Source organism: Ooceraea biroi, chromosome 11 (genome assembly GCF_003672135.1).
Source record: "Ooceraea biroi isolate clonal line C1 chromosome 11, Obir_v5.4, whole genome shotgun sequence".
Taxonomy (NCBI): Eukaryota; Metazoa; Arthropoda; class Insecta; order Hymenoptera; family Formicidae; genus Ooceraea; species Ooceraea biroi.
The window spans coordinates 9,604,436-9,631,439 of NC_039516.1; the positions used below are offsets into that span (position 1 = coordinate 9,604,436).

General features: G+C 44.0%; 2 protein-coding genes across 3 annotated transcripts in view; one reads left to right on the plus strand and one right to left on the minus strand.

The window, feature by feature from the left end:
• The window catches only part of LOC105278788, a 157,670-nt gene that overhangs the window by 44,174 nt on the left and 86,492 nt on the right, over nt 1-27,004 (minus strand). The gene's annotated exons all lie outside the window — the stretch shown is intronic.
• LOC105278787 lies at nt 521-26,756 on the plus strand. Its single transcript, XM_011338123.3, has 7 exons — nt 521-13,483; nt 18,650-18,755; nt 20,547-20,761; nt 23,142-23,241; nt 23,509-23,723; nt 24,081-24,458; nt 25,232-26,756. Exons 1-7 carry the CDS (start codon nt 13,226-13,228, stop codon nt 25,601-25,603), a joined length of 1,644 nt encoding a protein of 547 aa, XP_011336425.2. The 5' UTR covers nt 521-13,225; the 3' UTR covers nt 25,604-26,756.

The following is a 27,004-nucleotide window of genomic DNA, read 5'->3' on the forward strand; positions in this document are numbered from 1 at the left end:
GGTATGATATGTTTTTTTACATACCATCTAGTAGAGCGTTTGAAGATGCGCACATTGATCTACGAGTCAATATCATTCAAGGTCACTGAAGGCTAAAATTTCTAAGTGCTAGAACTTTTTCATTTCTGAGTTTACGGTATTTTCAATAGCAGAGAACTCTAGGCAGTAAATTATTTTCCCTTGCAGTTAGCCTTTAGTGACCTTGAATGATTTTGACCCGTAGATCAATGTGCGCATCTTCAAACGCTCTACTAGATGGTATGTAAAAAAACATATCATACCATTTAAAAAAACGAAGTTGACCTTCATATGACCTCTATGCGTCCACCTAATAAAAAACTACTTAGAACAAATTATGTGTCCCTCGAAACCATGCAAGTTTGATCTGACACATTTTTTTTTATCACCAATAACAGCCGAGATTGATCAGGTGGCCTGTTTTAGGTGCCTCACCCTGTATATCGAAGGAAGAAATAAATGTTTATAAAAATCAGAAAATTAGTTACATATTTTATGTTCTTTTTACATAAAATATAATTTACAGTTATAATTTTGTTAAAAATATTCAGAGTTTTTGAATGGTTAATGACTCGACAGATGAATTTATAATGACTCGTTGCATAAATGTTAGAAATTACCTACATGTATTTTACTAAAATTATTCTTTAATAATTCTATATAGAATTATTAAATTCTGTTATGAAATAATAGAAATATTACATGTTTTAATAAAAGATTACAAATTATATGCTAAATCATTAATTAATCATTAAGTAATCATTAATTAGTCTAATTACCAAATGCCATTGATCATATTGTTGGCGTATAGATTACGTTGTGTACAATGCCAAACGATTTAGTAACGAGATTACATAAATTCAGTTGCATCAACTACGATCTTACTATATGTTTTCTCTTCGGTCTTTATTTGGCCGATTGCGAGCACAGGTTCACAGATAGGCAGGCATTCATTTGTGCAGTCTCCTTTTTACGAAGTTGTTCCCGTGACCATTTGAAGAGAGTATTACGTTTTACGACATGTGCAGTGGAATCAAATGGAAAAAAGAGGCATTTTGTTCTCTTGATACTTTCGTTACGTGAAGCAATGCAGTCCGTGGCGTATTTCTGTTATATCTCCGAATTTTATCTTTGCAAGAGTCTGTGTGCTCAAATATCAAACTGAAATATCAAATTGTAATCAAGCCGAGGCACTTTGGAGAATAAAGACAGAAAAGGTTCACGTGGTTGTCCCTTAAAGAAAGGAGAATAGAATTAATAGAAAATTTATAAGCGAGATTCCACCAAGATTCCTAAAAGATTCTTTCTTGTAACATGTATATTAAAATGTTACTTATTTTTTCTTTTGTTAAATTTATTTTTCTTTTCTCAAACTAAATAAAGGATTTAATATATAAAATTAAATAAATTAAGTCAAGCATTTCACAAATTTCTCTCTCTTATTTGGCTTTCTTATCATACTTTATCATCATTTTTGCTGTAACACATTAACATTCTCATGGAAAATAACGCAAAATTATGATTAAATGTAATTAAAATCAAAAGAATCAAATCACGCGTTAACACTCATGTACACAGAGTGTGATGCGAAGAAACTGTTGTGCCTGATATCCATTGGCAGACAGAAATTCATAATTCGAGGAAAGAAGATATCAGGCGTAATCACCGCATTAGTTTTGACCATTCGCATCAGCCACTTCCGCAATTCCCATGATGTGCCGCGTTATATCGCGTGAGCCATTGCACGCGAGATGCGATCCACCTACATGAATAAAAGCAGAAACATGAATGCGTCGTTTATTGTGTCGCGCCTGGTTATCGTGGATATTCCCGCTTCACGAAACAGTTTCATCGATTCCCAATTAAATGACAATTAGCAATTTGCGTGACCGATAAAATAATGGTACATCCAATTACCGGTAGACGCATTAATTTTTAACAATCATCATAATAATAATGTTATTTGTAATTTGATTAATAAATCATGTTATATCAGGAGTAAGCTAGTCGCAAATGCGATCGTTACGTGAGAAGACGTGCTTTGACCGTTATTGCTTCACGTAAAGTGCCGGAACAATTATCAGCTTTAAATACAGCGTAATAACGTGTCAGAAAAATGGATCGCCTTTATGGAACTGCCTTGGACTTCATCTCGGAGCAGAAATCGCCCGTTGCATTGGTATCTGTGTTTATGATCAACAACTTTATTAAATGTAATATAATTGCTGCGCAGACTAATCGCCAGAGGAGTTTGTATGAATAACATGACACGTTAATTGCGAACGTGCTTCAGTGGCCTATTAAACGAAAGGATTTGGCTGCTGCTCAAGTCATTAATAAGTGCCGTTATTAATTCAGGCGCACGCATTTAAGTTTGCGAAGAATTTTGTAATCCCGTATAAGTGGTGCATATAAACACTAGCTTTATTAATATACTACAAACATTCACGCTGGTAAAATATTTTTCAAAATTGCTCTCAGCGGCTATTAGTCTTTTAACGATGACTTTAAGCAGACGTGAGTGAGCAATAAAAACTTGATAAACTGATAGGTAATAAAACGAAAGGCGTGCGTGCGACTGTTTCTTTGTCCCGTCTATAGCATTTCGTTGTTGCAATATTATGTTTTACATTAATTACATGACGTTACGTGACAACTTGCGTGGCGAATATAAGGGGAAATTTAATTTCTCTATTTTTGTGCGGCGTTTCGCGGACGTTTCGCAGAATGTCGGGCAGAAATATAATTCTGCCTGTCGCAACGTTTACACATCGCGATCGTGCGCTCATCTGAAATAACTATTGTAATACGCGTACGTGCCACGTAATGGCAAACGCTCCGGTTACGTAATGTAAAAGCCGCGTGCGCAGTATATCCGCTCGTCCGCATCCGCTAAATCGTACGAACAAGTTCAACCACTTTCGCGGCTGATGATTGATACGAGGGAAACGAGACATCGAGATTGATGGCCTCTCGAGGATGGATCGTATTGGATAAAAGATGATACTCCGGACGGAATAACAGAAGCGCTGCTGTTTTTGTCATACTCTTGGAAAATAAATTGCTACAGCATCGCTCAAAAATCACTGAATAAAAACGCGCGACAAACGTGATAAAAAGTTTAATTTTTTTCTTTAACCTTGTATCTCAAAATGATGATGGATCTGATGACGTGCATAGCTGTATCCATGCTATTTCCTTAAATTGTTTAGTACAGCACGTTTGGCAAGTGCCATCGTATATTCTACAAATTGTTAATTATAAAATAAAAAAATTATTATAAATTGTATGCAAAAGAGGCTACAATTAGCGAAATTTGTTGCCAGGACATATTATTCGAATTAACATAACAATTAACGTATAAAAGTGAAAAATACATATTATATTATATTACACTTGTGGTGCTTACATACACGTTTCCGTTTTTTCTGCTACACTTTCATAATTTGCATAATGCATATTAGCAGCGATTGCTACGCACGTATATTATATTTATATATGTATATATGTGTAATATATATACGTATATATGTGAGCGTATCCGCATCCGTTTCACCGAACCCGGAGCCGAATTACGCTTTCACTTTCACCAAAATATCTCCTATATTATATCCGCAAACGGTGTAACGGTCCTTCCTTCCCAGACAGAACAGCCCTACATTTTTCTGGCGTTCACGTAATTCTCGCAGGATCTCGTCGTCCATTATCATTACGTACGCTCGCATGGAACGCCGGCTTCGTTAGATAACAAATCTTTGCCAAAAACAGGCACGTGGTTCAGCATTGCGTCGCGTGATGTAACCGTCACCATAAGATCCGCCGGCGGATTTCTAATTCCACGGGAACCACCGCGAGAAGAGACACTTACCGTTGGAAAAAATACCGCGGCCCCGTTGAGATCATTTGCATGGCAAATTTGCTGAACCCGCATACGTTATTCGCGCATTTATATCATATGAAACACGTATCATCATTGCATTGAAGCACCGTTAATGCAGTTCCGCCGGCGAAGGGTAATGCGCGAGCGAGCCGTGAAATACATTTAACTCGGAAAAGCGCGGAGACGAAACGAAGCTTGTAAAGGCTGGCGATGACGTTGCAGCTTGTACGAGCGGGCTGCTCGATAATTAACTGCGCGTTTCGACCACGTGAAATTATAGAGGTCCTATGGTGTGATGAAAGCGCGCGCGGTGCAATCTAAAACGCTGGCCACCGTTCGTGTTTCGTAGCGAAAAAGAGCCCGATTTTCAACGGCGTTCGCCGTTAATTATCGCGGAGGGACGCAACGTACGTCTTTACGGCATTTAATAAGACTGGCCCACATTCAACGAGGCGAGCAAGCATTTCTAACTGGCTTCTTCCACCGTGATCGCCGCTGATTCACGATGACCCACGGTGATCGTAAAGCAGAATGGGCGTAATGCCTCCCATTCTCCAATCTTGTTCATTATTTAATGGAACGACATTCGCATTTATTCGAAACATCGATCGGCCGATTGCGCGCTACTTACGCGCCTGATGGAAAAAGCGCGCGTTATTAATTCCCAACTTGTAATTTGCACCTATTCGATTGTGGAAGCAATAAACCAGCAAATGGCAGTCACAATCGACGTGGTAAACGTCACGTCACTCGTTAATCGCGCGCTGAAAGTAATTGTACGACGAAGTAAACGCCGCTGACGTTCGTCTAATGACATTCGTTCCGTTTGCGAAACCGCCGCGCCGATTGTATCAGCATTTTCTGGAGTTTCAATTATTCTCCGTGCATAAATCATATTCGTATTTGCGTGCAACGTGTTATACAAATTTTTTCTGAATTATTTACCCGCAAGTCATATTCATATTTGCATGTATTATATAAGATTTTTCTGAATTATTATTTACGTGCAAATCATATTCGTATTTATGTTCGAATTATAGCATAAATGCCATAAATTATTATAATATTATATCTCTTCACATATATTGAATGATAATAAAGTCGTCGGCCATAATAAGGCGGTCATCGATCCTATCGATGACAGCGAAACTTATCGGATGTGACTGAGAATTGTATGCAATTACGAGAAAGTGTGTAACGGTGCCTCGTAATTTCTCCTCTTCCCTCCCGCAAACTCATCCTCCGAGGAGCACTCCGTGTTCGCTCTCGGACGCGGTAGACGCGACCGCGTTTCTGCAGTCTCGCAATTACACACGCGGCGGGGATCGACTTTCGTTTTCCAGGGTAGGGTCGTCCTTTCGCCGGTGTTCTTCCGGCGTTCGATAAAGAACGAGATGTAGGCGCGGAGCGCGAGCGTGAAGGTGAGAGCGGTGAGGGGCGAGCGCTGGAGATCTGCATTTTTCATCTCGAGGCAGTTCCCGACGTTTCCCGCACTTCCCGTCAAGTTTCCCGCGACCACATCCGCCTGCGGAGATATGCAGACACGAACGTGGGGGCTCGTATGGACAAAAGACTTTCTTCCGCCTGGATATCGCGATATGTCCGGTAATATGCTACACGTGAGGCCTGAGACCGCTCAAACTTCGACCGTAGCGGACGGTTTAACTGTTTTATTCATTGCAGCATCTGCATCTTTTATTCCATGTCGAATGAACGGAGATGGTTCTCTGCCGGGAATTGAATTCTTAAGTTTAATTTTTAAAAAATTGCACAAGCGATAGGTGATTCTCTTGAGTTCGAGTTCATCTTAATCCGGAGCTCTCGTTCGAGTGCGAAGTAAAATCACGTTAATTAATAAGAGCCGTAAGTTCGGGTGCCGGGCTGTAATTGATTAGCGAGCAGGAAGTAGCCGACGTTAATCCTATTATTAACCATCAGTCTGACGATGTCGACGATGCGTGCTGGCTGTGCTTGCCGGAGAAATCGGGAGTTCGTTACGCGGGGAAAAGGCACATAATTGTAGAAGTTCCATCGAAGATCAGGCTCCTACAACGCACCAACGAGTTGATTGACCTCGTTCGTCGGCTGTCGATAAACGCGTTGCACGTACCTTCACGACGCATGAATATCAAGTGCAAGAATATATTCATTTCTCTTCGCTACTTCAACCCCGCATTGCACCGTTATTCCACTACCGCTGTAAATACGGGATGTTTGTAGAATTACGTAATATTCCCCACAGAGCGAATTTATTTATTCGTACTCATAATTCATGCTTCATAAACAATGCTGAACTTTAGTGCTGCAGATTGTTGTTGCTGAAATAATTATAATGTTGGCGTGCAAAATTTCATATTCTCGACTAATGCATACAGTCATGAAAAAAATTAAATAATAAAAGAATTTTCAAACTACATCAAATGAAATATTGAGATCATTTATCACTGAACTCTGGAAATTAACAAGTTATTACACCGTCACAGAATTGTGTGCGCCGCGTCCCTCATCTGCATTTTCCTCGAGCTCCTCCTTCAAGAAAATTTTGAAGAGTTAAGCGCCACTATCTTACACGAATATTGAATATCCCGCAGTTGAGCGTTGAAGCTTAAAGTAAAAGTACATCAAAGTCTCGAAACTCGAAAGTAACGTTTCACATTGCAAAAAGATTTGATCGATAAACCTCTGGGTGTGGTTCAATGTGGGACCAGCGCGAGTTTCGTTACGAAACACGTCATCTGTAGGCATCATGCAGTATTTCGCGGATAGGCAAGGACAAGAAACCAGTCCAGACAGTCTATCGGGTAATCAATTGCGGGTAGGCAATGATAGGATCGCAAGTCGATCAAGTCTGCAAGGCTCCCCGTGTCAGATAGTCGCAGATTGTGCAACGCGAGCTCTGCTCCGGTTTGTACTCCGCAAATTGATAAAACACTCGTCCCGATGTTATTCCCGCAATGGGAATACAACGTCGTTCGCAATTAGCGTAATCTTGAGGTGTGTAAGAAAGTGCACCGAACAATCGCATGACTTGTTGTACGTCGACGCACATCCGGCGGAAAGTAGCATGCAACACCCACGAACGGCTAATTATTACACATTATGCCGCAACGGTTCGAGATAGATACATAGGGTGCATCGGTGGTAGCGGCAATTGCGACAAATTGATTATCAAACGGTGTTCACACGCGAGTTTTCATTGCGCGGTGCTTCGCGCGGAAAGTGTGTCAGGAAAACGCGCGTGTGTTTGAAATGTAAATGCGAGCGCGGCACACACATCTATCCGTCCGTGCGCAATGTTTATTGTTGCATTATAACGTATAATATCAGAATATTATGTTGCGTACCCATATGTATATTTATAGAAATTATATATAATAAAGCACACGCCTATCATTTGCGAGCTCGCGTCTGTCAGTCTCGTTTTGCCTGCCTTTGAACACGCGTACATCTCATTTATATAAATCAACTAAGAACGCTACTTGCACGACAGAAAACTGACTATTGAGAATCGTCTGATTCGCTGCGACAAACATGTACTTATCAACAGCAACGAGGCGGAATTAAATAATCGAGCAACATTAAGTGAAAGCACGAAACAGCTCGAGTACGCTGAACCGGTCACGGTTCAAGTTGAGACCAATTCGATTTGAGTGATCTGCCTCTAAGAGTCCATCGCTCAGGACTGCCTCAGATAGGGTCAAAACGAATTGAACCCGATCGTTCAGTTTCGTGAGAAACACCGCCGGTCGAGCGTTTGCTCCAGTTTCGGGTTTCTCCTCATTTGCATCTGGACCGATGCAAACGAGCGTAATGACGTTGATGACTCATAGCTCTGGGAATGTTAACTGCTCGGAAACAATCTAATCGCTCTTTGAGAGCTCGGCGAAAATGCTAGATTTTTTATAATTTTGCTAAAAAAATACGTATTCGAATTAGTTAAAATATTCCCAATACCGCAGCGTTCTCCAGCGAGCAAGATTCGGTGCTAAGGGTGGGATTGCGGGAGACAGTACGCGGTTTACGTAACGCGATCAACGATCCCAGGGGAGAAAGGGAGAAAGGAGTTTTTGGCGGTCATGTCGTCCGTGCATTCTCCGAATCCGGTTCTGAAAGCCGACCACGCCAATACATGGTGGCACCGGTTACACATCATGTAACCGAACAGGACATCGCATTACGTTATGAGTATGATATAAAGAAGTCGCGTCGATTAATCGGGCTTTCCTGAGCAAGATGAAAGGAGACAGAAGTTAGTGCCTGCCGTAATTAATTGATTTAACTTAAAGTATCGTGTACTCGGATTCCACTCGTGACGCTGATAACTCGTTGTCGGCAACAATTAACGTTGAACGATAAGCTTCGACGTTACGCAATGCGATCACCCGTTGCTTGTCGCAATAAAGATATCGTTTTTCTTTTACGATCGTGTTATGACGGGACGCATAACGAGCGTTCTCCAAGAGAAAGGAGTCTCCTCGAGAGCGTTTCACGTAGGGCTTCCAGGTCTGCCTCTGACAATCGATTTCGCCGACACGCGACATGACGGGAAACAGGTAGCTCTATTATGATCTAGAAAGGAAACTTTTCGGCTGTCTCCCGGCCTCGACCGGATTCCGCTTTTAGCCGCGGGGCGTCTTCGGCCACTGCAAGCCGGACATGCTAGCTCCGGATCGGCATATGTCGCAATTCGTCAATGTGAACGCGCGTTTCCCTCACAACACTGTTCAACCTCGTGCACCACGCTTGGTGCTCAGCTTTCTATGGCGGAGGAGAGCACAAGAAAGAAAGAAAAAAAAGAGATTGCGGCAATGGCGTGGTATGGTGACGACACCCCGCCACCTCCGAGAGGCCGCCTATCTTCACCAAGCATCTGGATTCTGGTACTTCATCGCGTTCAAGTATCTCAAATTTGTCGAGTGTGACTTGTGAATTCTGAGAGCAATTGTACTCATAAGAACCTCGATTGTATGTAGTTTATAAGCCTCAGGAGAATGACGTCAGAGATTCAAGATTGGAAATTAAGATTCCATTGATATTTATTAACGGATGATTAACTTGGAAGATTTATTGAAATTTATTACACACATTTCTGTGGACAAAGAAGTATCCAATACGTCACGCTGATCAGCGGGAATGCACGGAAACCACTGAGCGATATCGTGGTCGCCGTTATTTCCGATTATGCGAATCGCGTGGAGTATTGGCACGTCGAAAGCGCCTTTTAATTTCGCGGGGGGAGAACGTCTGGACGCGTCACGAAATGCGAGTAACAGCGCCGTAACAGCTTCCGGCGATCGAGCGGCGCGAATATGGAAGTAATCTCATTGGAGGGATCGGTGTCGCATAATGCGTGCATCGATTGATGTCATCGTGACTATCTCCCACTGGCAGCGGTGTATCAAACAGCCTCTATCTGTACTCCATTATCTCTTCGATTAAAACAAGCGTCCGCTTACTACGAAACTAGATCTTGTCCCGATCGAATTTGACGATCGCGCGCCGCACAACAAAATGTGGAGAAAGTAAAAGTGGAGAGAAACGTGTTTGTCTCGTAAAGATAGCAAATACGTGCGTAACAGCGGTCGATTGCCTCTTTCCACACGTTGACTTTTTCGTTAAATGTATAAGTACGTGTCCCAGTAATCTGGTTGCAGATTAAGTTTATGTGGATTTATTAAAAAGGATAATTAGTCCCTCATTCTCAAAAAAAGTCCTTTAAATTTCATCCCAGAACAAATTTAATTGCCAATGTAATATATGTGTAATCTGTGAAGAATGGAAAGACCAGTGCACGCAGGTGTCCCTGAATGTTTTACGTCTTATGCCGGCGCGAAATATCGTTAGAAATTACCGTTGCAAATCGTAGAACCCTCGACATTCCTCTGCGAGGACAAGCAGGCAATCATCTGCACCGATCACCGGAGATGCCATTCGCTGTTCCAGATCGATCAAACGCTCAAACCAGTTTGCTTATCGATCTGGTCCCAGGCGTTTTTGGATCTCTGGTGCAAGACGTTCACCTCCACATTTTTCAAAGCTGTCAAAGCATCCGATTATTCATTCGATTATTTTCCATACAATTACAATACCGTATGCGCGACAAAGTACAAAAGAGAAAGACAAATGCCGCATACCGTTACACAATAACGACAAAAAGAAAATTTTCGCAAATAAACAAGACGCAAATAAATCAACGACACGATGGCCCCATTTATGCGCGTTCCGCATTGTCATGCACTTTCCGCGTGTATATGGACGGTCGATGGGACAATGGTGGGTGTAAATCGGCCGACGATGTCTCGATGTCGTCCAACCGGCGACGCTTGGCACGAGCGAGGCAAGTGGTACCTTCATGAAGGCAAAAGGTGTATCAAACTCCAGGTAGGAGAAGAGGTACCTCATACACCTCCCGCGAGTTTACCAGCTCCACGGAGTGCTCGACGAGCGGACAGTTACCTTTCCGTTCTGAGACCGCGAGGATCTATCCTCCCTCCATACTTGCGGCCGAGCTCGCTGATCACTACCTCTGGGTGAGTCCCGCACTTTAAGATTTCCGTGAAGCCTCGCGATTTCCGCAAGACGTCGGATTAACGTGATGCAAGATACATTATGAACGAATAACATCGATCGCATCCTGGTGCTCGTGAACTTTTCATTGCGGAAATCGTGGACGATTACGTGACGCGCGATTTGTCACGGAGCGAAGACGCGATCACGAATGTTTAAAATAATTTCATGATAGTAATGGCAATGACGTTAAGCAAATTTGACTTTCCAAAATTTGTATTGTTGAATGTTCTCTTTTAACTTATACAAAAATTTAACGATGTAATTCACCATGAAAAGCGTGTTTAAAAATTAATATACAAATTATATATAAATGTGTATATATAGAATTGTGTATATATATATATATCGGCATTTTATTTTTGCATAAGCAAAAAGAGACCTGCATGTATATTCGATGTAATATAAATTCGATTAGAAGAAAATAGAAGAATGGCGCGATTCACGCCGAGAATCGTTTCAGCGTTATTGTAATATTCAGGAAACTGCATTTTAATTTTCGCTTTGATAGCTTTCACTATTGGTCCTACTTTGTTTGATCATGATAGTATTACAAAGTAACTGCAATCACACTTCGCACGTGAAATAGAGCCCGGGGGGTCTCTTATGACAAAGTGAGCGGTTGCGCTAATAAGAATTGTGTTGATGAGAGTGACGTCCCTGGCATGCAGCGGAAGGTAATGCCACAGACACAAAGGGATACCAAAAACATAAAGAGCAACGCAGGAATAAACATGACAAAATTATCGCACGAGAATTATCGCTATATATAATATATCATCGATCATTTTCGAGTTTTGTATATTTCTAACGCTGTCATATAAAATTAATAATCTGCTCTGATAATTATAAGGATGTTAATCTATTCAATCTATTCGATCTATTCGATCTCGTATCACTGCAACTTTCAGTATCCTATTCACTTTCAACCTCTGACGCACTGCTGTTCAAGCGTAACGACCGGTCTTTTGAAGTTAAAAGCGCATTTTCTGCGTCAAATGTCCACAGAACTGGTCGTCGATGTCGTTATCGGAAGCCATAAAATTCTGTCCGCATGTAGTGTCAATTATGTTTAGGTTCCACTCCCGCATCTCTTTCAGTTCCGTTAGCACTGTCGTTTGACGGATCTAGGTCCGGTCGTACTGGTTCCGCTCGTCACCGAGGCAAAGTGGAAAATTCGCTCGCGGTCGCATTCGGTAATACTGACGTGAGTGCTTATGCTATGAACATTGCGCTCGATTGAAAAAATATTCGTGCAATATATAATGGAAATAATAATAAAGCATATCAAAATATTAAAAATTTTAGGCTTTTGCGTTGTTGCTTACTACAATCTTGGCTTCTGGTTTGGAGTCGCGTTTTCTGTTGCTTTTAAAAGCGCAAAATTATATTAAACTATAATAATTAAATCAGTCCGCATAAAGTAAAGTATAAATTATTATAATCTTTACGCGATTAAGCGATCTTGTATCGCTGCTTTTATCAATTTTATTCCCTACTATTTTTTCCCTATCTAAACTTACATGCATAAACTCGCGTCCATATAAGTAGAAAGTAGACGTTAACGCGACATATCCATCTACTTTAAAACGCAAACTGTTTCCACTCACAACAGTTTCTTGACGCGATAGTCGGAGGCATGTCCCGGAGAGCGGCAATTAGAAAATCGCTGCATGTTATCACAAGCACGCTAGCACACTGTCGTGAGTTCCACAAAATTAGCGATACTTTAAATCCACGTTCCGCGGAATTTTCCCTGTAATATCCAAGTGTAGAGACGCGTTCGCAGGCACTTAATGGAAAGCACCAATTACTCAACTATGCAAAAATGCAGAAAAATACTCGAATACGCAAGATACATCTGCATACTCGTATCTGGGTCTGATCTCGATCTCGCGAGGTCGCTCGGTGCATCCAAGATCTTGCGCTCCTCGAAGACGCTCATCGCTGGAACGAAAATGCAATACTCGCTCGTGCGTGCATTCGAGAAGCGTGAAAAAAAGTAGGAAAAGAAAAGAAACAGAGGCGAGATATTATCGTCGTGCTCGCATTCTCAAGCGTCGCAACGTTCGTTCGTTACGCTCGCCTGAATTAAATTTCGCAACGTGATGCCGTTGCGTGTGCGGCGTACTTTTCTGCATTAATACGGCGGAGCACCTACACGACGGTAGACTCCGTTCCATCGGAACCCGATTCAATGTAACTTTCCCGGAGTTTGCTCCCCACGCCCAGAGGCGTATACCGGTATATAAGAGTATAATTAAACAGTCACAAATCGCCGATTATAATTAACCGAGCGGAGGAATCTGTCGAGGCCATAATGCGCCGATACTGCCGCTCTGCAGGGTACTCGCGTGTAAATTCATCTCCAATTTATTCGTCTAATAAAATAATTAGTAATACAGATTTTTATCTTGACAATACAGGGAGTCGCGAAGCATATTTTTTTGAATTCGCGAGGCAAGAAAGCGCTAACGAAGAAGAAAGCTGAAGGAATTTTTAGCAACGTGAACGGCGGGAAGAACGGGAAGAGATTACTATCTCTGGCATTAAAGAAAGTATAACACTTTTGACAAATAGAGCGGTGCGATGTTCATAAATCTACTAACTCTCATCATCTTGAAATGAACGAAAGCTTTTAAGAAACTTGAAGCTAATGGATTCATCTTTCTTCCGAATTGCGGGTAACGAGTTAGAGAATCGCGATGAAAGTGCGATTTTTCAATTTGCAGGTAGCTCGAGGAGAACGAGCCGCCGAAGATGACGCCGATCGTACTTGCGTGCGCTGCTCTCGTTGCGTTCACGCGCGACGTGCAGGCGATCTCGTCGGCCTGGAGACCAATCGTGCCGTCCCATGGTGGCAGCGCAAGTTTATTGCATCAGGAGGCATCGATCTTCGGAAATGCGCCAACGCAGACGCTCTACGACGTGGACAGTTCTCATCACCTGCTGCTGCCGCATGATCAGGAGAGATGTTCCCTCTACAAGGTCTCCATGAATCAGCAGCTGTACTTCGAGGTAGATCTTGTCGAACACGGCGATAAATTTGTACCATACCATGCGCTTTTGCTCCTTATATTGGGTCATTAAGTATGAAACTTTACAAATAGAACATAAACTTTTGCATTTTTTGGCACATGGACATGATTTATTTTCAATCGAAGTATGCGCCCATGTGATCTACACACTTCTGCCATTTTAGTGGTAGTTGGTCTATGCCTCTACTATAGAAGCCAGGAGTACGGGAATCGATGAAGTCGCGGAAGGCTGATTCGACTGCCTGTTGAGAATTGAAGAATTTTCCCACCAACAAGTTGTCCAAATTCCGGAAGAAGTGATAGTCGGTAGGTGATAGATCTGGTGAATATGGTGGATGACGAAGAGTTTCCAATTCCAACTCCTGTAGCTTTGCCATGGTCAGTCGTGCAGTGTGCGGTCGAGCATTATCATGCAACAGGATTGGCATTGACCGATTGACCAATTTCGGTTGTTTAATAGCAAGTTGTTGCATCATTTCGTCCAGTTGCTTGCGATATACTTCAGCCGTTATCGATGTACCAGGTTTCATAAAGTTGTAGTAGATAACACCTGACCTGGACCACCAAACAGTCACCATAAGCTTCTTCTGTGTAACGTTGGGTTTCGCGTGATGTCTCGGTGGTTCATCAGCGTTCAACCACTGATGTGAGCGTTTACGATTGTCGTAGAGTATCCACTTTTCATCGCAGATCATAATTCGATTAAAAAAAGATTCATTTTTGTGACGGGAAAGCAAAGAAAGGGAAGCCTCTAGACGTTGCGCCTGCTGCGCATCGGTCAATTCGTGCGGGACCCATTTGTCCAACTTCTTTATCTTACCAATTGCAGCTAAATGAACAATATGGTGGGTATAGAAACATTGAATATCGATGCCAATTCACGTGTACTTTGAGATGGATCGGACTCTACTACGGCTCTCAAGTGATCATTATCCACCTTCGTCTTTGGTCTTCCACGTGGCTCATTAGCGAGGCTGAAATCTCCATCTCTGAAGTTTTTGAACCAATTGCCCACCGTTGCTTTAGTAGTTGAACCTTCACCAAATACAGCGTTGATATTACGAGCTGTCTCCGACACTGTGGTTCCACGGCGGAACTCATATTCATAAATCACACGAATTTTGGACTTTTCCATAGTTCTATAAAAAAGAATCGACCAATAAAACTAATGAAGATATTTGAACAAACAAATATGACATTTGAAGAGCGAACATACATCTATCACACTAACCTAACCTGATACTGACGTCTGGCGCCAAATTTGAGATAACAAATGTTAAAGATGGCGCTTTTACATTTGTAAAGTTTCATACTTAATGACCCACTACATTATTTAGTCTTTAGATGAAAAACAGATAGATCGCAGTGTGATGAAATATTTGAGTGCCAGTTGAAATAAGTTAAATGGACTGATCAAAGTTAAAGAGATTAGTGGATATACCTCGGAGTAAAAAGTAACGAATATTATGATTATTAGAATACTGATATCGAGTGATATTTCCCATTCGAGTATGACGTTCATTAATTGCCTCGATAACTTAATAATAAAGCAACTGTTACTAATGCCGATGGAGGAGGATTCATCAAATATGAAGCATTCTGAGTCGTGCATTAAGATCGTGTGCGCGGCACACATAAATAATGTTCAAAGAGAAAACTATCGCAGCAGGTGAATGATCAATACGACCGTTTGCAGGATGCTCGTTTTCCAAGCTGATATTTGCGTCAATTTCAAGATATTGATATCGTGGCGTACACATGCAGTGCGTATTACATTCGGCGGTTGTCAAATGTAAACCGGAGCTAACAATTGAACAATAATTAGTCGACAATTGCAAACGCGCGTCGCTGGAATTAACATAATTAATCAATTAACGTGATCGCGGAATTTTGCCGGAAACATAATCCGAAATTTCTCGGGACAACCGAGCGACGGCGGAATCGAAGGCGGAATCCGCGTCGCTCGCGTGCCAAGCGGACGAACGTTCTTCGCTTCACGCTCGAGAGAGTGCCGGCTTGGCACTGCACCATGACCGGATGAATCCGTCGCGCGAGTGAAATGCCACGCGTTCTGCGACCAACGAAAGTAAGAGAAAACATTCTCCTCTTTCGAGATCCCCTCGGGGCGCACTCGAAACGGGTTCTGAATTACTGACGATCCGCGCGCATCCGCCGATTCGAAACGGCGAAATCGTTACACCTGCTTCAACGCGGTTCCTAAGCCCGTTCGCGGACGTCGTACTGTTCGTCTTGTACGCCTCGTTGGAGGCAGAACGTACGGCGAACGTACACTCTTATATCTCGTTTTTGATGTAACTCGAGAAAGTGAACGTGCTATCTCGGCAAATTGCTTGCTCATCTGATCCGGCAGGGGCGGTGTGTATACTTTGTCATTTTTTTCTTCCTTTCTTTGTAGCCTTCCGCAACAGCCGGGCACGCATCGACGGGAAATTAATATCGGAACCGGCAAGAGATAATTAATAATAATTACGGAAACGAACGAGCGTAAGCTATTCGGCGACGAAGGATTATCACGTGTAGTTTCGCAGTTAATTGTATGCTAAACGGTCGTTAAAAATGCGTGTTAAATGAGCAGCCGTCACGTCTCATAAGTTTACGACGATTATAAATTTTAGGGAATGTGATCTGATCTCTCGCTGATGTTAATTGATATCCGGATTGCTGATTATGTAATATAATGAAAGCGATCTCGGGATCAAGTTATCGTGGCAAGGTGGCTGAGATAAAACGTTGACATTTCAGGCATATCTCATGTTACGGAGATACAACAGAGTAGCTGATTTAAGGAGAAAGGAGAAGTCGAACTATTCTGGTTCATTTAGAGCGGCAATATCAATCGGCCTTCACCGGCGTGGCCATACGTGTTTCTATCTAAACGAGTGAACGTTCTTGCGATAGTTTAAATGAGAAAAATGCAGTTACTCGTGTGCTATTAAGATGCATCGCCATGCGTCTGGCTCGGTTATGTCCAGACGGTGATTCGTGATTCGAAAGAATAAGGGGAAACCGAAGATAACGAGATCAGGGAAAATTTCACGATTTATCGAGAGAAAGAGCGGAGGCGCGGGACGAGATCAGAATTTCGCGGCTTATCTGAAAACACGGCGAAAACACGGCACGAGATCGAAGTTTCACGACGCGTTATCGGGCTGATCTGAATTCCCGCGAGGCGGTGATCTGCGGACGCGATCGGCATAGTAAAAGCGAGTGGATGAACGAGCGATGGAAAGCGATCGAATAAGCGAGCGAGCGAGACGAGACAAGACGCATTTCTTTCATTCATCAAGACTCATGAGCCGAGCGATATCGCAAGATCGCCGTAGGATCGTCGTTGATCAGTCAAGCTAGACAGTCCAAGCAAGCGTAATTGTAGCCGCAGGGGCAAGGGGAAAGGGACTGTCGCGAAATCGCGAATCGTAAATGGATCCGCGAACGGAACAAAGGCTGTCCGCTGTCACGATGACTTTCTACGATCGTTATAACGATCGCGATCGTTCTCCTCCGCGATACCAACGTCCGATCGCTCATCAGCTTCGTTCGCAATTAGCGACCGGCCCGCGGCTGGTGCCTCTCACGATTCCCGATAATGACGTGACGGGGAAATTATATGAGCGCCAAGGGTCATTCGCGGAAACGTGCCTGGCGATCTTATCACGATGGGGAAACGCTGTCGGATGATGGCTCGATATGTCCCGCATCGAGTAGCAATCGAGCTGGATGATATGGGAGCGGAACGAATTGATTCCACTGCGCGGCGCCGGCGTTTCCATTGGAAATGGGTGAAACGTGCTGGTAAACGCGAGGTTTCTACCCGAGGCGGAGTGCCTTCAGTTGTCTCCGTCAGAAATGCTCATTAGTGCGTGCATTCGATCGCGTCAAAGGCATTCACGTATCGCGGGTGAACCGATTGATCGCGACACGTGAACGCAGACGCTTCGAAATAGCGTTTACTTGATCCGTCCAAACGTCGCCTCACCGTTTCAGTACTCTCCCTTAGACATCGATAACTTTATATATCCAAGAAGAGATGTGCAGTCCGCGTGACCGATCAAGCGGCACTACAATCGGACGTGCGCGATAAGTCAACCGGTATCGCGGAGGTGTCGCAAATCACTTCGATACGAGCCCGCATCTGCGAGGAAATCGAGTTGGCCGGGTCTCTCGCCGGATATACGACTGAATATTCCAACTCTACCCGTCAAATTTACGGACCCGTTTAGAGGGTCGGACGGAGCACTAGCTGTCACATTCCGTCAAACTTGACGCGTCGCTACTTCTGCAGCACGGGACGCGTACGGGCGAGAAGTTTATACGAGAGCTGACGGCCGTAAAAGGAACCCTGTGCGCCGATGCGATCTGGACCGCAATCATTGCCGCGATTCTGCGGCCGCTTTTGGCCGACGCTGTTCTCCACACGAGCGCAGAAATCAAGAAGCAAGAAGCGGTTCTCGGCGATTTTTCTTTCTTTTTCCTTTCCTTCTCTTTCTCTCGCTTCTCTTTCAGGCAACGACGTAATCGATTAACCGTGAATTTATGCAATCGCTGGTGAAAAAGCGTGCACTCTTGCGAGCGGCGTACATGTCGAGTCATGCTTGCGTCATAACAAATGCAACAGACCGCCTCCAGAAGAACATTTGCAGACGAATCTCTGATTTTTTTTAGAACGATATCGTAACGCGGGAATGAGATTTGGAGAATGATGCTTCGAGGAAGAAGATGAAACTATCTCGCATAAAATTGTGAATGTAAACGTTTCTCTGTTCAGTTCAGTGATAACATTGACGGATCGTTTAGCGATGATATATCTCGAGCTCTCGTTAAATTCGAATCGAACTGCAGTCCTCACGTTGCACGATTGCGTCCGTTCGATCGCACCCGAGAGAGAACGGCCGTTTGCTTAATGCGCATTTTAACGATACTCGCGGGAATTGGTGTCGGCATTAATAATGCGTAAGGCCGATACAGAGCGATACGCGGGAGTACGCATACCGGTGATTAAATTAGACAACAAAGTCGCATTAATCGTCGTCACGAGCATCGGCGATGCGAATCCCGGTAAATCCTGCAATATTTATGTCACCGATCTAACTCGATCACTCTACTCGATCCTCTCTTTTTTTTACAGTACATCCATTACAAGACGGAGCTGCCGGACATGAAGGAGTTCACCCTCTGCGCGTGGACGAAATTTTACAATCACTCCAACGACCATCCCCTGTTTTCTTACGCGGGTAAGTGCGCTCCGCAAAACCCGATTTCTTTCTCCTCTCACCTTTTAATACGAGTCGTATCGGGCGTGAAAGCGAAAGTACCGACGCGTTTATCGCCGAAAGTAAGCGTCGCGTTATCGCGCGACGATGTTCCAGATCATTTCAAAAGATTTCATCGCGATTTTTCATCTCTTCCCGATTCGCAATGGTTTAATTACATATTTTCCGTTTATGCAGAGTTCGTGCAGGCGCGAAAAGCGGGAAAACGAGATGCCTTTTTCGTTTCAGGAGTTTCAGGAGTTCGTTACCAGCGCGGCGGCTAAATGCGCGTTCTCAAATTGCGGTCTGCTTTGTATGTTTGATTAACGAATTTTACACCGCGCGTTAATTCACCGTTGACCTAGTTTTTCATAATTGATATATTGTTTGCTGACACGGCGGGAACTACGGATAAGCGAGCAATTAACTCGCAAATGAACGGATCAGCGAATTCAATTGTCAGCATTTGCAAAAATGCACGTGCAAAATACTCAGTAAGATTTATGTATTATATATATACACTCGCGCGCGCGCGAAAAAGTTCTGTGTATACATACATTTTTAATGGATTGACTGCGCTAAAATATTGCCCGAAGTTGTAAATGGACTTTCAATTATCGGTTTTATTCCAATAAAAATTTAAAAAATCGCGAAACTTTGTTTATCATGAAAATATCGAAAACAGGTCATCGAGCGCAATATTTAAATGCATTTTTTATGTATTTATTAAAGCCTTTTGCAGGGCACATAATAATATTCTTTAACAAATTGCATGGCGATTAAATATTTATGCATAACAAATACAGTGTGTATATATGTATAAAGCTTCATTAAAATGCTGTCACCGATTAATTTAGACCAATTGCAATTCAAATGCAATGCAATGAAATACATTGCGTTCAAAAAGCCCCGATATAATCCGCAAATATGTAATTTTCACACATTTACGCGTGACATAAAAGTTTTATTCAGTTGCGCAATCGATTCCCTCTTACGATCTTCTTTTTTATATACATATAGTGTGACTGTGGCTCTACGTAAGTAACAGTCGTGGCTCTCTGTGACGCTGTCCTAAGAATCGATTTACGCCCGCGTGCATCATTATTCGCGTGCGAACAATGAAGTTGTCCGGCCCCATGTTTTCAATATGCAGTTTAGAAAGGTTTCGCGCGGTTTGTGGTTTTTGTGTCGGTAGAAAGTTGCACACGCAGGTTGTTCTTTCCTTTTTTCCGAGGCGCAGGCGAGCGTGACAATAGGCGGATATGCACGGCGTCATAAATACACCGACAATAAGTCTCTCCCTTCGCATGTGGCTAAAAATGGCGCTCGGCTTGCGGAATCAATAGGTACGCTGCAAATGCATTCCACCGCAACGAAAAAAATTATTTACATACACGACACAACGCGTTTTAATCCGAGGCTAAAATTTTCTTAGATCGGTCACAGAGAAAATAGCAATCGAAGTCAGTATAAATTCTACTTTTCGTGATCCCAATTAAACGGTATTTAACAAAAGCCAAACTATTCATGGAATTTTAAAATTATTGATGTGAGAAAATTATTCAAAATTCAAACTCATCACTGAAACAACGTAAGGCGAGATTTCAAATTTATAACAGTTTCCAAGGTCCGTGTGGACCTCTCGCGCGTGTCAGTAATCTCATCAGTCGCCGGCTAATGGGAACGTTGCATCTCTGCTCGTCTACAAGAGAACCCTCTCTCTCTCTGTCTCCCATTTTCTCGCACGAGCTAATCTGCGTCCTCGACTTGCAGCCGGAGACCAGTCACGAGGGATACTGTCGTGGGTCGCCAACACGCCAAGGAGTTCGTACTACATGCTCAACGTCAACGGCCACAACTTGTACAGATTGAATTATCCGCTGAGACTTAACAAGTGGTACCATTCCTGCCAGAGCTGGAACGGTCGCACCGGGGAATGGCAGATCTGGGTCAACGACGAGCGCGTGGGCCGCGGGTTCAACAACAGGGTGAGCACGACTTTACGCTGCCTTTGACCCTTACCTTCCATCCCCCGCGCATTCTTGACAGACAGGTGTCCGGGGGGACCGGGTGCCCCACGTGCGTGGAAAGCGGGGCACGTAGCATCGCTCCTCGTGCTACTCGGAGTCGATTAGTCGCAATCTGGGTCGTGGTGGAAAAGCGTACGAGCCACGACGATGTCGCAATCGTGGCTGTCCTTGGACACCCTAATGAGAAAAATTACTCCGAGTGCTCCCCGAGCGCGAAGCTTTTACGATCGTGTCGCTAATCGCCGGTTCGCGTTTCGTCTGTCCTTTCAAGGCTGAAACGCTCGTTCGCGCTCCAGCGACATTAACCGAGTCTAATTGGGCTGCGGTGTGCTACTTTTTCCAGGGTGGATTTCAGAAATGTACATGTCGCGAGTCATTCCCGCGGATGCCGCAATCTCATACTGCTCCACTTATCCAATAGCGTTACCTTTCATAATTAATTTTGCCACCGTCATTCGTAACTTTGCTACATTTTCTTCATGTATATGCAGATCGCGGAAAACGGATCCGGTAGCAAACTAGCTTTCGAGGATGGCGCGGCAATCAGAGCGTGCGATATGCTTGCACCCATCGTGTGTCCCCAATTATGCTGCACGGTAAACTCGAACGATGCGAGTGTCGACGGCAGATGAGTTTGCGGGCCTCGTCGCGCACGTAACGAATGCATTAACGCGAAATCAATTAACGGTTGCAAAGTGCTTTCGCTAATATACACGCCGCGAGTGACTGTTCGCGGGGCGTAACGCTCGTCTGACCATACGCGTGGCTTTACCACTGCGGCACGGAAATGTCCAGCCGTTGGCGATTTCGCGATGAGATTATGCACGTTGCTTCTCGCTTTTGTTGAGCTTTCGAGTTTTCCCAGTGACGAATGGGATAAAGCAGAATCGGCGTAACCGAGTGCAGCCACAGATTAGCGGTAAACCCGTTGAAATAAGGACTGTCACTCCCGATTCTCGCGCTTCGCGTTGCCTCCGTCAATCCGAGGCATTTGCGAAATTATTCCATGCTGGAATATTTCTCGCGCCGTAAACTTAATTTCCAGGCATAAATGATGGACAGGCTCATATTTCATAATGCGTGACGTATGTGTGTAACGCATGGAGTAGTGTAAATTCCGCGTTAAATTATAAAGAGCTCGCGCAAGAAAATCTCGAGTATTCTGCGCAACATACTTCGCGTGCGCGGCGATAAATCACGGAAGTGTAATATATCGTCGATAGTACGTTTTATGCCGGCGCGATAGCTGAAAAATGTCCGAGCACATATATCCGCCGCTAATTGAATACTTGCGAAACGGTTATTATGGTTTCACATATCGCGATTTTATTAACATTCCGCGAATGTCTCTGGGGAACGCGCAGAAGAAGCATTCCATCGAACGGCAAGGAGAAGGCGCAAGCGCGAGTCCCATGGTTGCGTAAGGATTTCACGTTGCAGTTGCCTCAATTATCGTTTACGTTAAACACGGTAGGAATTCCCCGAACGAGCGTGCTTCCGGTATCTCGCACATGAGAGTCACGTTCGCGAATGTGTCGCGTTCAGTCCGCGCCTTTCCCACGCGAAAGTCTAGTGCGGTACCATGTCATCGCGATTTGCTTGCTTTAATGTGTTTCTTCTGAATAGACATAGCTGTCCCGCGTAATCGTTTACTTTGTTCTTTTCCGTACATCGTAATGATTCAGCTGAAGTCGTAAATATTGAGACAGAGCTGAGAAAATGTGATGTCAGGTGGAACTAAAATTACCAAAGTTGCCCAGAGCGATTCCGCCAACTTTAAATTAAAAACCGCGCTAAGTGGTGTTACAGGATGCAGCAATTAGATGGAAGATACTCGCCATTCGCTCTAGACGTGTGCGAGCTGTCAAGGCGGCGATGCACAGCTTCCGGCACGTAGATCGCGCCGGGCGAAAAACGAGACGCGAAAGAATAGCGACGAAATAGAATAAACGGGAAATGGAAAAGTATAGAATTCCATATCTCGCGGATATTCTCATCCGGAAATTCATACCAAGGTTATACACTTTCAAATAAAAAAGAACAGAAACCAATTTAAATTTCCATACATACGCCGCTCGACTGCGGATGTGCAATCTATCCTCGACGTTATATCGCGCACTGGGGACACAATCCGCGGCTTTTGTTCTATTTATGCTTACATCACACTGCGAGGTTCGGCTTTTCTCCGAGCAATCGATCATACCAACGTCGGGTTAAACTGAGCTGTATTCTGAAGTCGCGCGACCCGTTTATTAGTCCACCAGCAGAAAAGCAATCATCACGAAATGTCTTTCGGATCGCTAATACGTTGTATAAAACGTTGCATTTCTGATTTCAGCTGGTCGGACACGTCATCAAAGGCGGCGGAATTGCCATTTCGGGACAAGAGCAGCGTCAACTGGGTGGTGGTTTCCTGGAGGGCGAAGGCGCGCCGCCAAGTAAGATAATTTCTACTCTTTACATAGAGATGATTCAGGAACAGATCAATATTATTCTCCTTTTAAAGAGATAGTTTACTTATTTTGTATATCTAAACTCCTTTCACGTATCTGCTTCAAATGCTACTTGCCGTGTATTTGAATTCCCCACACGTGTGTCTCAAATGTATTGCATTTCTCCGGCAACAACGTCAAATTAGGGTGTACCCAAACTTGGCTCAAGACACATCGCGGCACGTCACGACGATAATGTCTGCTCGCTTCCAGGTTCCGGAGGCTATTTAGGCGAACTGACGATGCTGCAGCTCTACAACGTTGCCCTGACCGCGGGAAAAGCGCACAAGGATCACAAGCACCATCATGCTCATCATTATGAACATGATACGAGCAATAACGTTCCGAGGGCCACGACCCGGGCGCCAGTAACCGGACCACCCTTGCCACCGCATCCCTTCCTCACCGGCGGACAAATCAATACACAAGTACAATCGCGTTTTCTTTTACTTTGTCACGGGTGACAGCACGTGCGCGCCGTCACCGTCATCATCGTCATCAGGCTAATCGTTCTCGTCCCGTTCCTTAATTAGCGTCGCCGTAAACACGACGGAGACGCGCCTAGGAGACGTCTGGAGAACGTTTGAAAAATTGGAACGTCTCGCGGAGACGTCCTTAATGTGTCTCCCAGACGTCTTTTACGATTCTCCGCAGACGGCTTTACGACGTCTCTTCGACATCGCATTTCGTGCTGCGTTTCGCGAGACACCCCCACGTGCCACCCTCCACGCACCGTCGCGCTCAATCGAGCGTGAATGTCTCATACGCGCGAACGACGGTTCCAGGTGAAGATCAATCCCGGGGCGCCGATTCAGATCGTACAAAACGGCATAACCATCCGTCATCCGGCATTACCGCCCGTTCCGGAATCGCCCCCGCAGCCGCTCCCGCCCTTGAATCTCGACGTTCTCACGACGTCCTTCCCCACCCTGCCGACGCAGTTCATCAGTAATCCGGTGCAGCAGCAATTGCCCGCTGGTGCTGGTACATCGTCGATCTTCCCGGTGGACGGGTCCTATCACAACATTTTCAAGAGGGAGAAAAACGAGTCCAAGAGGCGAAACATTAAGAATGGAACGATGGTATCGAGCTTGACCGAATCCGAGAAACCAAAAATCACGAAGAGAAATGCCGAGAAGGTGCCGGAAAGTCATGACGACAAGGTGAGTTATTAATTTGAAGCTTTTTGCATGTCAATCGGTGATGTCTGTCTTATTAAGTGCTACAAGATGTTATATAAATGTTGATGAAGTGCTTTTTAAAGATACATATCTCTCCAGTCTTTAGATAAAACGTTTACAGTATTTTATATTAGAATTTGTATGCATTTATTATTGATATGATTTTATTCTAATTATCTTTTAATTTCTCAAACGTTTTTCCTCGTTTCAACTCTCAAAAATATTAGCTTTAAATATCTATACTCATTTCTAAAGTAATCCGAAGAAGGAGTGTACGTCAAATTGTAAGTTCTTTCAGTTTCTGACCTACTTAAAGTAGGAAATTAAAAGATTATAGTGAATCAGAGTGGAAATAATCTCATGAATGCGCTCGGCTTGCTTGCACGCGAATTCTGAAATTTTTCGTCGTATTGCTTTGAAAAGATCGTACTAACGCAACAGCTCAACTAACTTTCACACTCTCTAGCAAACTTCAGTTCAGTTCAAGTGCAGTTCAAAAACGTTTTCGCTGCATTAGCAGTATCACTCGCTCGAGAAACTTGTATTATTTTCTTTCCACGCGATCCTTTTCTATGCTATACGTGCGATAATTTCTCTAAGGAAGTCTTCGCAGCAAATTGCTTTCAGTTAAGTATCGTTTCTCGTTTCCCAATTTCGCAAAAAGAGCGAGATAGTACGAGAGGTATACGTGAGACACATGGCAAATCGCTGTTTATCTATTTGCCTAATGTTTTATATATTCCTCAAATTTTCAGGTGTCCTTCGTGCCGAGGAAATCAGAGGCAACAGATGACAAGAAGGTGGGCAAGCGTGAGGCCGATAAGAAGAAGAAGAGAGGATTATTGCAGCTGAGCGATGGATCGATCTTCGACGATGGCTACTCCATCCCCCAGGGCCTGGACAACGATTATTTCACGGGACTGAGCTTCGGGCTGCTGAAGGAGACGGAGGAGGAAGACGTTCGGGAACCCGCTGAGTACGAGGTCAGACAGGTGATGGACGTGTGCGATGGCTGCGCCGAGGAACCCTTCGACAAAGCGCTGGTCATCGGCTGGAGAACCGTGCCGAAGAAGCTCTATTCCGGCGCCTTGTATCTGCCGGCCGTGCAAGCGTGCAAAGCGTTTTAAACCGAGTGGCGCGCGATAATTCCGCGTACGCCAAGTGACAATCTGGGATGTTGCATGAACTCTCAGGGAATCGATCGAGCGAGAGATCCGGATTGCGATTCCGACGATCGCGCGTCGCGACGCTCGACGGTAGACCGACGCTCTCTCGAGAACGAAGCATTCCCAGCCAGGTATTCCCACGCCATGCTTACACAGATCGCTCCGAGTTATCTTTAGTCGTTATGGGCGGAGATGTTTGTCGTTCGAACGCCGTGACACAAACGCACGTAATTTCCGATTTCTCCTTCGTTCGCTCAGTTTTTCTTCGATTTTTCTTGCCGCATGTAGCGCGATGATGCAATCGGTGCTTTTCCGCGGCTTTTGTGCGACGTACCGCCGTTGTTCGATCTCGAACGTGCGAAGGTGCGATTAACATCGCTTGCGCCGTGAAGAAACACGTGCGTGACAAGAAACGGTTTGCCAGTCGTATTTATTCGCAATCTCTGTCCGATTAACTGCACAACAACGAATTTCATAAGGATTCGTCGAGTGCTACGAGTTTAGGGTAAATTGTAACAAAAAGCGACTATAATTAGAGCTCACGATTGTTATAGACTCATCGCAAAATCAGACTTTGATCTCCGCCATGTTTTACCAACTGCCATTTTTAGTCGAATTGTCGAGAGTTAGCAAGAGATATGTGTTAACAAATATAATAAATAATTTATATAAAATATTACATGTAACATTTAATATAGAAGACTATATATTATTACAAACGACCGGAAGAGAGCACCTTCCTCGAGACTAGTAAATGTTGCGAGAATTCGTATACGAAAGTCGAACTCAATTAATTACGAGAAATTGCATTGTGCAGCGAAATGCTTCGTTACGTAATAGGACAGTATTATTTCATAAGTTCGAGAACACTAATACAATAAGCAACAGCAATCGCTCTTTTAACCGAAATACTCATTTCCAGTTGCGCGCTGATCGATTGACCGATTAACCCGACGAAGAGAGATTTAATTGTGCGACGAAGACCGTTTTAATCGATCAGCAGCGATCAGCAGCAGCGATCTAAACTTAAGCTGAAGATTTAGCTCTAGTGATATCTTTTGCGTCGGTTTTACGTGTGATGTATATCGAATAAAAATTCTTGTGAATCGTTGCACCACGTTTCCACTTGCATCTACTGCTGACCCGAGAATTTTTCTCGTACGCCGCATCTATCGACGTAATATCGGCGATTTCTTTTTGCTGATCGTACACCGAGTATACATCCTCACATTTATCCAGCGATTCGACATTATTCACATCCGTGGATCAATCCTGCACGTTCGAAAGTTCCTGACGATACTCCGCCGCGTATATTCAGAGTATATCTCACGTTTCGCGCGATATCGCGAGGAAAATTTCCGA

Coding starts and splice junctions, on each gene's coding strand:
- LOC105278787 (XM_011338123.3), top strand. CDS start 13,226: ATGACGCCGATCGTACTTGCGTGCGCTGCTCTCGTTGCGTTCACGCGC. Junction 20,762..23,141: donor GCCGCGGGTTCAACAACAGG/GTGAGCACGACT, acceptor TTCTGATTTCAG/CTGGTCGGACACGTCATCAA. Junction 23,724..24,080: donor GCGGACAAATCAATACACAA/GTACAATCGCGT, acceptor CGACGGTTCCAG/GTGAAGATCAATCCCGGGGC.